At 36.2% G+C, this 14,956-nt stretch overlaps 1 protein-coding gene across 28 annotated transcripts in view; it reads left to right on the top strand.

The window, feature by feature from the left end:
• KCNMA1 (potassium calcium-activated channel subfamily M alpha 1) overlaps nt 1-14,956 on the top strand; it is an 886,632-nt gene that overhangs the window by 639,508 nt on the left and 232,168 nt on the right. For all 28 annotated transcript variants that reach the window (XM_050960013.1, XM_050960012.1, XM_050960004.1 and 25 more), the window contains exons 8-9: nt 1,102-1,272; nt 2,910-3,001. In XM_050960013.1, the coding sequence (XP_050815970.1) occupies nt 1,102-1,272; nt 2,910-3,001 (263 nt within the window). The remainder of the gene's footprint in view (nt 1-1,101; nt 1,273-2,909; nt 3,002-14,956) is intronic.

Here is a 14,956-nt window from a genome sequence, read left to right as displayed (position 1 = left end):
TATTTACCATTAGGAAACAAGATAAAGTCACTCTGCTTTCTTCCCATTCTTGTAGCCTGAAGTGCTCAGGAAGCTTGGGAGGAATGGTTAAAAATGGCAAGCTTATTTTTTTAATTGCTTTGTTTATTTCCATATTCAGAAGTTTAAGAGAGAACTGTTCAGTTAGGTGCCTTTTAGATTGTGCCCAAATATTTTCAAGTGCTTCTATTTGTCTGCATGTACTTCTGCAAGAATTGAATAAAAGAGACTATCACTTGAGCATGCACAGAATTCTCCCAGAGTTTTGATTGCATAGATTAATGTACTTACTAGCGTTGCAGGTTCACTTCAGGGATCCTTTTGAAAATTTGCTCCTTGGTGAATTTCAGACTGGAACCAGTCTTATAGTCAATCTAAGTTGTTACTGGTCACTGTCAGAGAAAGGATGCTGGACTAGATGGACCTCGTGTCTGATCTAGCTTGGCAATTCCAGTCTTATAGTTTCATGAAAATAGGTGGTTATAAAAGAACTGTAGCTTACAAAATCTCAACCAATTCATTGGTCAGGCCATAATGAACTCTTGATATTTGTAGCAGTTCTGTCTGCTGGGTATAGTGAGATCTGCTCAACTGTTTAGTCATCTATAATTATCTTTCCCTCTGATGTTTGAGCATAAATCATGTTCTGCTGATAGTAAAGAAAAGAATTGAGTTTTGATTGTAGAAGCTTGTGCTTATGGAACAAAAAGTTATGAGTTTTTGGAGCTAGAGATCTGTTTCTTTTAACATATACATGTGGTTAACTAACGACCATTACTATGCACAAGACATCATTGGCATTATTTTAGAAGGAAAAGGAAAGTGAGACCATCTGGATTCCAATATGAACTAAATACTCTAGTAATGATTGGTGATAGTGTTTTCCACAAGTAACGTAAGCAAGAGGACCCTGTATGGTAGCAGTGGAATTGTACAACTCTAATTAAGGCAGAATTTGGTCCTTTATTGGTAAAATGTTTCCAGCAGATTATGTATGCCAATTAGAGAAAAGTAAGTAATTACAACTAGTATTAACCTATTACTGCCCTATTAAATTATTGTATTTGTCCTTTTATGTTGTAGGTGGAGAACTCAGGGGATCCATGGGAAAATTTCCAAAATAACCAACCACTTACATATTGGGAATGTGTCTATTTACTAATGGTTACAATGTCCACTGTTGGCTATGGAGATGTTTATGCAAAAACAACCCTTGGTCGCCTTTTCATGGTCTTCTTCATCCTCGGGGGATTGGTAAAATCTTTTTATTGCTACTACTACTTTAATACCAGCTCTTTTATATCTCCTAAAGTTTATTAAGCAGCAACCTGAACTATAGCATCTGGTTTAGTAAGTTAAAAACATAAGAATTTTAAACAATTCTTTTTCTTTTTATAAGACAAGTATTTTGTTAAGCCAGATCTTGTCACGCTTTTGGAGAGATTGTCATTAATCTACAGTAAGAATAACTCCAATATATTTAAGAAAGTAATGCATGTAAATACATGAAGTGCCTTAGCAATTCTATTTACAGTATTATTTACAGTCCATTACTTTTCAGTGACACTATTGTGCATTGTTTGATGATGGTCATTGATATTTTGAAGGAAGTTTGCGGTTTCAAGAGCCCTCCCTCACCCTCTGTGTTCCTTCCCAGAATTCCAACAAACACTGTGGCTTAGTACTGCCTTAAAGAGCAGCATGCCTGATCCAGACATTAGCAAACCATGCTCTCTTTAATTTCAAACATGCAACCATGTCACAGTAGACTAGGTTTAGTATAAACACAACAAATTTCCTTTTAACTCAGCAAATTGTATCACTCCTTTTCCTGTTCAAATAAGTATGTACACAGCACTAAAATTGCTAATTGTTCTATGTCAAATTACCTTTTTTTTTATCATTACTAGTACCACTACAGCAACTGCTGCATTTTGTCTCTTAAAAGAGCAGTTTATGTTAAGATTTATACTCTGTAAGGTAAGTGTGAGTTAAAATTCATTCACAATATATGCATTGTACATTTACATGCATATATGTATTGTTATACACATATTTATTGTACATATGCATATGTCTCTCTGTAGCAGGTATATGTATAAGAGATACATTATCAATGCAATATGTATAATATATATGCACTTACATACAAAAGACACACATATTTGCATATGGATAAAGAGACCAAGTTGACTGGGCAGCAGCTCTTAGAAGTATCCAGGCACAAGCAAGATGTTTGTTGGACAAAACATGGCAGATCATTTTTTTCCCTCCTTACTACCTTTTTCTGTCACGTGTTCTTACAAATCTTTGAAAAACAAAACTTTTGAAAAAGATTGTTTTTGTTTTGGGTTTTTTGGGGGAATTGACATCATTTTGATTCTTGAGAGCGGTCAAACGCTTGGCACCATATAGTTTTTATCTTCTTTTGAATTTTCATTAAGGGGAAAAAAGTCCATCTATCTCCACCCCCCCCCAAAAAGGAACAATAGTAATATTCACTTTTTTTTTTTTTTTTGCAGCATGTAATCTTTGAATAGCTTTTTCCCCTCCTCTTCAGGAAGAATTAGACAAAGCCAATATTTTATAATTAGATGCCAATTTGACTTTATTTTGTTCTTTTTGTTTTGTGTGCTTTTTCCCTCTTTTGACCATTACTTTAGTTTACCAAGTGTACATCTTCTTCAAGACCAACTTTTACATTGAACCCTCTTATTTTGTTTTATAATTTGCTTTTTTATTTTTTTTTAAATTTAAAAAAAACTTTTAAAGTTCTAATTCTTTTGCATTTTCAGATCTTAAAAGATATATATCTTCTGAAAATATTCATCATTCCCCTTTCTTTGGCCTCTCTTTTTAGTCTTTTCTTCTGTCTCCTATCTTCTTCTTAGGCCATGTTTGCCAGCTACGTCCCTGAAATCATAGAGTTAATAGGAAACCGCAAGAAATATGGTGGTTCCTATAGTGCGGTTAGTGGAAGAAAGTAAGTATTCCAAGAGGCTCTGCTGCCTCTGCTGCAGTAGAACACTCTCTGCATGCCATTTTCTTTTTTTGTTTTTTTGTTTCATGCATGTAGGCAATGTTTGCTCGCTACGTGCCAGAAATTGCTGCTCTCATCCTTAATCGGAAGAAATACGGCGGGACTTTTAACTCAACCCGAGGCAGAAAGTAAGTCAAAAAAGACCAGGTGTGGTTGTGACACACTAAAGAACCCCTGAAAGTGGTGACATCTGACTCATGGACACTTCTTAATATGCTTGTGCTCTGTGACATCAAAAGTCACCACCAGAGAGTTGTCACACTATGTTATTAGAGACCTGGGCCATGCTAAGGTACAAGTCACAATATTTTGCCCCTTTTTCTAGAGAATCTCTGGATACCACTAGAACTAAATTGATATATTAGGAAGGAAGGAACCCTGCTATTGCATCTGCAGTTAGCTTGTGGAACAAGGTCATACCTCACTTTTCTAAGCATCAACCAGTTAGACATCACTTGATTATCTCTTGAGCAAGTAATTATACTGGTCATCATTTTGAAATTACTCAGTCCATGAGAAAATTGGGTATGGCAGAACACAACATGGGCACTTTATGTTGTCCAGGTTATTTCATTATGATGGCCACACTGGAAGATGATATTGCTACTTTTCATTGATCAAATCCTAAGAGATGCTAACTACATGCAGCTCCAATTGACTTAATTTGGTATTTGCAGGTGCTCGGCACTTCTCAGGATTTAGAACAGTCTTTTAAAAACCATTACATACCCTACCCTGAAAAAAGATATGCTAATCCTAAAAAAAAAAAAGAAAAAGAAAAAGAAAAGATGAATCCATTGTCAGAGTAGTGCTATACCCACATAAGAATAATTCTTTTTGGCTGGTAACAACACTTATGCTTAAACAGGCCACATAAACGTTCAAAAATTAACTGCTTTACATTTCCATCGAATGCCTTTTTTTTCCATCTTGATCATGTTACAACCAAGTCTATCTGAAAGCCATGTTAGATCTGTTGGGAAATAGCCTCAAATAAGGTCTATGTATTGAGAGAATAATTTTCTCTTTTCTACCCCACTCTACTAGTTTTCCCATCTTCCCTTGAGTTCAGCTCATCCTTCTGCCATTCCAGTGCAGAGACGGAGAAAACTGGCCTGTTGTCCTCAAGACTTTTCACATACACTTTCCCACAGAACATAATAGAGGATACTCTGAATAATCCTTTCTAGTTGAATCTAATTGTTTGTCCCTCCCCACATCTTTGAGAATTAAGTATTTCAGTTTAGTCCCTTTGAAAACATAACTTTACATATGATGTTCATGTGACATGAATATGGTAATATCAAGTTATTTCTCTTCCTTGCTGAGTTGAGAGTCTCTAAAGATGTGTAACCATTTACCAGCTAATTCCTGAGCACAGATTTGCATCATGTGATCCACAAGTAAAAGCTTTTCCTTCACTGATTTCTTATACCACTGAGCATTACAATATGTCCCAGTGAAGCAGAGGACTCCTTAATCACTCTTTTCCTCCTCCACACCCCCTGCTTTTTTTAAATACTCTCAAATGCCTAAAATACGCAACTACAACCAGTACCAGAATCTGCAAGCACAGTTCACTCAAACCAGTTGGGTCTATAATCCTCAAGATTAACAAAAGCGTTTTCATTGTCATTTGCCTTCTCTGACCATGAGAAAGAGGCATCACTAGTTTCTCCAAAATGTTTATTCTTAATAACTGTCTATTCAGTTTCCTATATGCAGTCCCAGATTTCTTAAGTCTAGAAGCTTTTCAAACATAAAACTGCAGCATTTGCTGGTGTAACTCTTATTGGAGTTTCATCAGCAGAGAATATGACCTAATAAATACAGTTATAAAAATACAGTTTCAATCCCCCTAGTCTAGTGTTTTTTGTCACTGGTACCCAGCATTGCTCTGTTGTCTCTAAACTTGGATCTGATCTTCAGTCAAACTCCAAAACCCTGAAGGCCTCAACTCCCAGATCACAGGCTTCCCGCTAGCTTTGGGGCTTGCTTCATCTTATTTTTTCACAGCTTTTTCTTTTTGCTTTATTTATATGTGCTCTATTTGTTTTTAGCTCTTTCTCTGTTGGTCTCTGCTGTCCATATTGCTTGTCAATTATACTCACTCTGTCATTGGCACACAGACTGTTCAATTTACTTTACGCATTGTTTCCTGGTTCAAAAGCTAATTACTAAGTACTTTAAAGAAGTCCTTTGCTCACGTGGATCTATCATCAGAGAGTATAAGCTTGGGAACTGCTCAGTAAAAAGCCATTAGCACCCCTTGTTTGATGTTGCTTTTGCAGTCAGTAGAACAAGAATGATGAAATGTTATGTTTGGCCAAAATTTGAGTTTTCATTTGGAATTCAGTGTTGAGAGAATGGGCTGTCAGAACCAATAAGTTTTCCTTCACTTGGGATATGGGCATGTGGAAGTAATTAGCAATGTAAGGTCTTTAGTTGAGCAACCAAGCATAGATTCTGGCAGCAAACATAATGAGAAACTACAGTTGTTCTATTTCTAATGTCAAAAAATTTCCAGATAAAATTAAAAGTGTCTACAAAATGAAAGCAGCTAAACTTTGTTGAAAGATGTTGTTCAGACTCTTAAAATAGCATGTGTGTTTGATTTTTCTCTCTGAGAAATAAAATATGTGTAGGGTGTGTGTGCACACATACACGCACAAATCACAAATATTGTATATATAAAATAAGGTGTCTATCCAAATTACAGTATTACATATAGTAGGAAGTTAAAAAAATGATTTACCAGTTCTGTGTCAAAAATAATAGAAAATTGCATTATCCAGTTTCAAGACCAAGGATATATTTTGGGAGAGTTTGCTGTAAAGTTATACCTATTGAAGTAGCTGGAACCTAGGCATATAAAGAATTCCCAGTACCTTCAGTCATTCAAGAAAAAATATTAATTTTGACCTTGTTTGCACAGTAACTTTCAACCAAAAAGATCCCAAAATGTTTTACAAACTATGACTCATTTTGCTTGTTACAGAAACACGTTCACCCTTGGGGTGAGGTGCACAGATAGCTTGGGAATAGAAAGAGCTTTATGTTGCAAAATGTCCTGTGTTTTTTTTAGTTACATCAAATGTGTAGGACCTCAGCTTTGCAACCTGTTCCAATAATGAGACCTCTAAGAGTACAGTCAATAGAATGCCATGCAAGAGAATTTGTTCAATACTGACTTTGAGCAAAGTGTCATTTACTGATTACCAACGTTATTTATTTAGTATTTCATATGTCACAAAAAAGCACACTGAGGTTTCCCATATAAATACTGACCTTGTTCAAATCTTGCTTACCTCATGATATTTGATACAGTTACAACCCACTGTACTATGACTGCAGCAGACAAATGATTAAAAAAATTCCTCAATCCATAATTATCTTTGAGTTTACAATTCTTCTCTATGGAGAATGAGAGCCATGTTTAATAACTGGAATGAAATGACCACACATCATTTAAGGAGAATGTTGTAACCTGCATATTGTAAGAAAGGGACAATTTAAGTTGAAAATAAAAATATAAAGTTAATTCAGTGGGACAGTCATAAAGGAAAACAATTCTACTTTTCTAATGTTACTAATGGGAGTAATGGTAAATATATTATTATTCAGTATACTTTCTACTTTCAATGTGAGTATATAAGGAACCTGTTTGTTCTGTCCCATAAGATAAAGCAACCACCTATCCTCCCTCCTTTCCATTAATTTCTAGTGATCAGATTTTGTATGCTAAACTATTCTGCCCTTTTTTGCAAATATTTTTTAAAAGACCATTTAAGGTGGATAGATGCAAAGTACTATATATGACATTGCCTGTGATTTGTGGCATTCCCATTGATGTGTGTGGGAGTTTGGTCCTCATATTGAGAACTTTGGTTCTAATTTCTGTATTGCACCATCAGTCTGTAAAGTAAAGAATGGTCTAGTGGTTAGCAATCTGAATGCCCTGGTCCTGTTTTTGGTTCTGCCACAGATTCCTTATTTGACTTTGGGTAATAACGTAATTTTTCTGTGACGCAGCTGACCTATTATTATAATTAATAGGCTAATACCTACCCCAGAGGGATGTTGTGAGGATTAATTGATTCATGTTTATGCTTTCTGCAGATGAAGGGTGCTATCTAAGTGTGAAGCAGAGAGAAGTTTAAAGTCAGAGTTAAATATTATAGTCTGCTATGTGCAGTATTATATATGGTTTATTTCACTATAGACAAAACAAGTACTGTACAAGAGCTGTGTTTTATGTATTCAAGCAATTTCATAGGTGGATTTCTAAATATAAAGTATATTTAGCAGACAATGTGGTATTGTACTGCTGAATAATATATTATGTTACAAATGGCAATGGTAACATATGATCCATTATAATATCTGGACATCAGGAACCTAGTGATATATTGCATGCTACAAAGGATGAGGGTGTGGAAGTAATTGTTAACTAAATTAGTAGCATGCTAGGATCATGAAGAACAGGCATAGTAGTTTGCTGTGATTAATACTGGACAAAAACAGATGGAGGGGGAAAAGTTAGATATAACATGATGTGAGAAGGGAGAAAAGGCTGTGTGATCTGGGAAGTGCAATATAATAGAGGACCTGTAGATCAGGGAACAAAACAAGAAAGATTATAAACTCAAGAAAGCAGGCAGTCATTTTTTACTATGGGTATCAACAGTTACCAGACGATAATCTATATCTTGAATATTGTGATGTCATTATTTCCCCTTGGTGATTGCATTCTTCTGAGGAGTTCTGAGATTACCAACCAGTCCCTATAGCCTATGTATAGTCCTTCTCATTTTAAAACTTTCAGCTCAACAGAAACTATAAGGGGCTTCTTTTGGAGCCTGTCAGCAAGCACTCCTGGATTAGCCTGCAGGGGATATTTTAGAGCACGGCACAGCTGACCATATATGGATGAACAGGACACCACCAAGTCCAGTGTCTGCTGGCTGATAGGGAAACAGACCAGGGACTCTAGATCAGTGGCTCTTAACTTTTCCAGATTACTGTATCCCTTTCAGGAGTCCGATTTGTCTTGCGTACCCCAGGTTTCACCTCACTTAAAAACTATTTGCTTACAAAATCAGACATAAAAATACAAAAGGGTCACAGCACACTATTACTGAAAAATTGCTTACTTTCACATTTTTACCATATAATTATAAAATCAATTGGACTATAAATATTGTACATACATTTCAGTGTATAGTATATAGAGCAGTATAAACAAGTCATTGTATGAAATTTTAGTTTGTACTGACGTCACTAATGGTTTTTATGTAGCCTGTTGTAAAACGAAGCAAATATGTAGATGAGTTGATGTAACCTCTATATACTCCCAGGAGTATGCATCCCCTTGGTTAAGAACCACTGCTCTAGAGTGCAGCCACTAGACTTCAAAGCCAGTCAATTTGCGCCAACCTCTGAAAGGTTGGGAGAATCTCTTTAACAACTTAGTGTTTGGATGCTCTTCTGAACTTTTCCAACCAACTTTTTTACTATGAAATTCAGGCTGGTGTTCTCATGAGATCAGTTTTTCTCATTAGATTTTCAGAGATTCTTGGTTTTGTCTACAAAAAATTCTGCAAATGTATTCTTCCTTGTGGTATTTTGGAACTTAAATTTCTAGTCCTAGCCAAAGTACAAATTATAGAGATATTTGAAACTTTAAAAAAAAAAAAAGCCCAAAAGCCAAATTAATGTTTCTGAAATTGTTAGTGCCAAGTTCTGTTCTTAATTGATCTGAACTGATTTGCTCCTTCCTAAATTAACATGTTATTTTACAGTTATGATGTCCTCATTAATCTTGGAATCAGAATGGCCCTTGCTTAATTGTTTTCTGTATGTATGCACGTGCTTTGTAGCTCACGTGATCAGAATTGATTCAAACACTGAAGAATAGTATCCCAAAAGAAATTAGTGGGCCATTTAAAATGGGACTGGACAAAATACTAGAAAAAAATACTGTAAGGAATAAACCTGTAGTGGAGAGAGAGAGATTTTTTTTTCATCTTTGATTTCTATTTTATTATTAGTCTATAGTTCTTAGGTCCAAATCCTGCTTGCCTTACTCATACTAACTGCTATGGTTGTTTATGAAAAAAGTGAGCTAAATGTGACTCTGTATAAATACATATTATACATAAATCTATTGATAGTAAAGATTAATGCAAGTTACTATTTTAAATTTTCAAATCAGAAACATTTTAATCATCCTGAGATATTGTTCTAGTTAAGACATGTGCTTAAGACTTTTATTTTAATCAAAGCGCAGTGCTGTGTAAGCTATTAAAATCTCTTGTTTCTCCTCTCTCATGATCTGCTCTGCTTCTCAGAGATTTCTTCAGATTTCGTACATTTATAAGCTATATATTAGCAAATCATCAACATATCATCAGGAAGGATCATCTGTTAGAGATTCCTTCCAGAAGGAAATGTGGGACTCAATAACTGAACTTCACAGAGATAAAAAAAGAACTGTGGACAGACAGATACAGTAAACAGACAGACAAACAGATAATTTAAGTTGACAGGCCATCTTGAACTCATTAGACATACTGGTTTGATTAGGAATTAGAATGACTTATTTTTTTTAACTTAGCTGAATACCTTGGCAAACAGACCCTTGATTTTTTTTTTTTAGCTTCAATAATAAATGGCATAGCTCCATATAAAGTGACATTAGATTATTATATTAAATAATTTGTTACAACGTGCACGATTATTTTCCACTGGGATTTACATGGTAATAAGAGAATGTGCCATGGGTTGTTCTATGGACTTAGGGATGTGTATCATTTTCTGCTAAGCATTCTTTTAAAGCCCCCAGTTTCAACTGAAGACCCACTTAGAATTAGAGAAAATGTGATGAGTGTGAAATAGTTCTTGTTGTGTCCTCATACTGCTTCCTGCCATATCCATTCACATGTGATTGCCCAATCGTACTCTGCCAGGCCACTGGAAGAGCATTCCCATTCAGGCAGCTGGTATGGGAAGAGATGTTTCGTATTTTGAGGCTCTCTGCTGAGTCTCAGATATTGGGGCCAGTGATGTAACCCCACTTGTTAAATAGATTAACAGATAGAACAAATAGGACAGAGTCTTTCTTCAAGTTTTCTTCTGTCTCCATTTTTTTTCTGCATGCTTATTTAAAATCTATTTGTTGTTACAAAATTAAAAATGGAAATGTAGGCAGAGATATGTAACAATGTTTACGAGCCTCCCTAAAATCTTGTAGTCTGGGTCTCATAACTCATGCCCACTTCTTAGCACAGTAAATTTACATTTCTAGGTACAAATTTAAAAACACCATCTTTTCCCATACCATCCCTATTTTTTGAAAAAGGTCTTTAATGTTTTGTTTTAGCACAAAAGTGGCAGCTGTTACTGTCCAAATTCTTGCCTAAGAAAATGAGTCTGGTCAGTAAGGTATTCAAATTGCAGTGATTTCCCATGTTCCACAGAATATACAGGCTGTGATTTACTAAGCAAACACTCCACATGGAGCAACATGAGATGGCAGAAGTGCTGAAAAAAATCAGTGAGCTTTGGTAAATTATGACCTTTTATTTCCACACAAGCTCTATTGTGGAAAATTAGTCATGAAATTTTGGGGGTGTTTTCACTTGTGAGAAATGCGTTGTTTTCAATCATACATAAAATGCTTGAAGTCTCAAAGCTTTTGATAACTTAATGCCATGCAAACGGCACAAAAGTTGTCTTTTGAGAGATGGGGCATTTTAAAAAAAGTTTAAAACAATTATGTGACAGAGCACCTTCAATGGTGGAAGTGAGGTGGGAGCTTTTTATCTTCCATACTGAACAGTATACATATTGAATATACAAGAGCAAATAATTTCAGTTGATTGCAAAAGTAATAGTAGGGTATCTTCTGCACAGTAGCTCAAAAAATATTGAGATTTGGAAAGATTAGAGCAGTAGACGGAAGTCTGGTTGATTCTGAAGTGCTGATGCTAGAGTTGTGGTTTACTCATTTGTTGTCCTGTAAACCTTATAGCATGCTCTCCTTTTGCATGTCACAGCACTCAGCAGTTTTTACTAGTTTTGCTAAGCCTTGAATTTCTTTGTTATTATTATGCACGTGTGTTGTGTGTTTCAGTATATGACTTGAAAGCAAGAATATTCTAGTTGTAGACCATATTAGTGTGGTATCTAAGTAAGAAAGCCAATATTCATCCCCTGCTTTGAATTAAGGTAGAATCTGCTTAACTAACTCAGACCCTGGTGGAAACAGAAGCATGTCAATTATACACATTTTTCATTATCTGAGTTTCAGAGGTATACATCATGCTGGGGGATATTAATTTATGCTTCATGACTTGTTTTAAATATAAGCCTTGTACAAATCCTCAAGTCATTTAAAAAAAGATAAAATTAACTCATGGGAGCCAAAATTGAACAAGGAAGCTGTCTGAAGTGAATAAGAGGACTCACAGTGGATCATTCATGCTAGCAAACTGTTGTGAGTAAGCTTGCAAGCAGCATCAGATATGTTGTTTAAACAAGCTAAGTGTGCCATTTATCCAAGTTTAAAGTCACTGAAATGTAGTCCTCTGCATCTGTTCCCTGGTAGTAATCCCAGTTAGGTGGGCATAATAACAGCGATTTCTCCTGTATTATAGAAATGTTCCAGGTGATTCTAGAGTGCACTGTCACATTTATAGAAAGTTCTCTGAGGGGGAAAAGAACATGTCCCACTTCTGCCAATCTTTATTCAAAGTACTCTGGGGAAGAAAGAGGATTTCCTGTTTACACATAGGACATGTTTGATGTACTCCAGTAAAATCCCTCAGTCAGCCCACTGTACTTCTGGTAGGTTACAGCTGATCCAGTGTACATGGACTCTCACAACTAGAAATTAAGCCTAAGTAAACCCCTATACTGATTATTCACCATATACTATCTAGTAAACCAAATTTCAGATACCTTTTAAAAGAGCTAGAAGCAGCTGGCTAGAAGTCAGGAGATCTAGGTTCTATTCCCAGCTGTGCTGCTGACTCTGTCAGGCCTGGTCTACACTTAAAAATGAGATTTGACCTAACGAATCATCCAGGGTTGTAAAAAAATCTTGCATCCTGAGTACCAAAGGTAGGTTGACCTAACTCCCAGTATAGATTCTTCCACTTATCTACCTACTGCCTCTTGGAGATGTGGATTAACTACATTGAAAGAACAACCTTTACTGTTCATGTGGAAAGCGTCTGTGCTCTGGTGCGGTAACAGAACAGCTGCGACGGCTATAGTGTAAACATACCCACAGTGTAACTGGAGGCTGGTGAAGCCTCTCTGTACCTGTTTAAAATGGGGAAAATATTTAGTTACTTTTGTAAAGCATTTTGAGATCTAGAGATGAAAAGGGCAATATGTAATACCATGTCTACACTTGGAGTATACCGTGTCATACTACCTCTAGTATGAACGCAGTTATAGCAACATAAAAGTGCTTATATTAGTGAGGACTCACTTATACTATATTTTTACTAGCACAGTTATGTGCCAGGGCTGGGTTGTGGGCAGTCCGTGGGCATAAAGTGAGCTGCTCAGTGCGGGCCAAAGGTCAGAGATCAGTCCAGTGCCAGGCCAGGTCAAAACTACGAAGTCAAAGTCCACTACCAGATAGAGATCATGAGGCAAGACTCAGGGTTGGTCTAGGCCAGGGTCTTTCATTGGGGTCAGCAGTGGTCTTAAGCCAATGACAGTAAACCAAGATCAGGGCTGGGGTCCAAGCCTAGATTGAGAGCCAGAACTGTAGAATCAAGTCAAGTTTCAGCGAGAGTGGTGAGAGCAGGTCTAAGGCAGAAGCACACTGGAGGACTGTATTGCTCAGACAACACCCAGAAATGGCTTTCTGGTTTATCTAGTGTGTGCCAGACAATCAGGAAACCTCAAAGAGCTTTTGCAAGGCAGGACTTCCTGCAGGGCTTAGCTTCTCAGTACCTAATGGTGACAGCTTTGCGGGCCCCTGGTGGCAACAAAGAAGCAGCACCTGCCTCGAACCCTACAGACCCCACTGCTAGGCCTGTAGTTCTTACACTAGGTCAGTAAAAAAACAATCATATCACTAACCAATATTATTATTAAACAACCATGTCTAATAGGCTGGTTGGACCTTAAAATGACAGTGATGAACAATTAGGGCCAGCACATTTCAACAAGTCTTTTAAGCATATTTATAAGAAATAAGTACATAAAATTAATCACTGATGAATGTCAATATTTCTATCTGAGATGTGTGATATGATGTAGCTGAACATACTCCTGGTAAGGTCAACAGGAGATGAAATAATCAGTAGTGTCCAGGAGGTGCTGAGCTCCTAGAAAGATTGGTCCCTTGCAGCCTGATCCTGCTGTCACTAAAATCAGTGACAAAACATGCTGACTTCAAAGTGAGCAGGATTGAGGCCTTGATAGGTACATTAATATGCTATAATAGTCTAGCTCAGGAGATATTCACAACTCTCAAGTATCATATATATGATCATATATTTATCTTATGCATCAGAATTTTGCAGTTCACTTTTCAAATATATTTTTTTGCCAGAAGAATAAAGGAATGTCTAGCATATTGGCGGAATAAATATCAGTGGAAGTTCCCAGTTTCTAAATGTATTCAGGAGTGGAAAATGGCAAATGCACAGAAATAACACATACAATAATGCTAATCACAGTCTAAAAAGAATGGAAGTCCTCCGTTTCTGCATAGATAGTATAGCAATATGGACTAAGAAAACCCACTTGTTTATTCAAGTCCTGCTTTTATAATGGAGAAAAGGAAAAGTTTGAGATTGTTCTTTATTGGTTCTTAATTCTGCATTGATTTATTAATCACAAAAATAAGTAAAATTCTGAATCAGAGGTAATATTTAATGTTGGTACCTGATATTTAAGATCTTGCTTTTTATTTTATTTTAATCCAGCGCATGAGCCGTTGCTCAGTAATAATACACGCAATGTCTTACAGCACTTTTCACTTTGAGTGCTTCACAAATATTAATTAATTCCTAAATCACCCCAGTTGCTTTGGTAAGAACAAGAGAGGATCTTAAAAATCTGTATCAGTTTGAAAGATTATACAGTTTTAGTAGAATTCATGATTGCAGAGACAGAAAACAGCACTGGAAACAGGAAAAACTTACAAGATGTTAAAAGTTTGCCCACCCGTAATTAGTATATATGTATGACTGACGGAAGAACTCTGACACCAAAAGTTAAGATCAACATTTCCAAAACTAGACTCGTCATTTAGGCACCTAAGTAAAAGTGGGCAGATGTTCAAAGATGCTGCTCACTTGCCCCTCCCAGTGATTTCAGTGGAGTCTAAAGATGCTTAGCACCTCTGAAAATCAGGTCACTTATATTTAAGTGCCTAAATATGAATTTAGAACCTGAACTTTAAGTACCAGAGTTCAATTTTTTTTGCCCAAGTAACTAGTCCAGGCGAAATGGTGAGTTATTGAAAATCCCACTAGATACCTTTCAGCATCTTTAGCTGCCTAAATACCTTTAAAAATGTAACTGTGAGTCACTTTTGAAAATGGGCTCCTAAGAAACTTAGCTTTTGAAAATTTTACTCTTTATTCATTAGAGCATGATGTCTTTCTATGCACAGTGTTAGTGAAAATGTTAGAGGGACTCCGACGATGTTTACAAGTGTGTGAATCACTTAGTGTAAATTCATGTTTTGAATTGAAGCATTATATATAGTACAACTTTCCTAGAGTTAGTAGTTTCAGAAACACTGAATTTCCTCAATTTTCTCCCCAATTAATTAGGGCCTTTAAAAAAAATTGGTTTTACTGGAAAAATGTCAATAGCTCAGTTCCTAAATACTCCATAGATACACTGCACACATGCCTTCCTTCC

Source organism: Gopherus flavomarginatus, chromosome 6 (assembly GCF_025201925.1).
Source record: "Gopherus flavomarginatus isolate rGopFla2 chromosome 6, rGopFla2.mat.asm, whole genome shotgun sequence".
Lineage (NCBI taxonomy): Eukaryota > Metazoa > Chordata > Testudines > Testudinidae > Gopherus > Gopherus flavomarginatus.
Note: the sequence above shows the minus strand (reverse complement) of the source record. Positions and strands in the feature narration are given on the sequence as shown.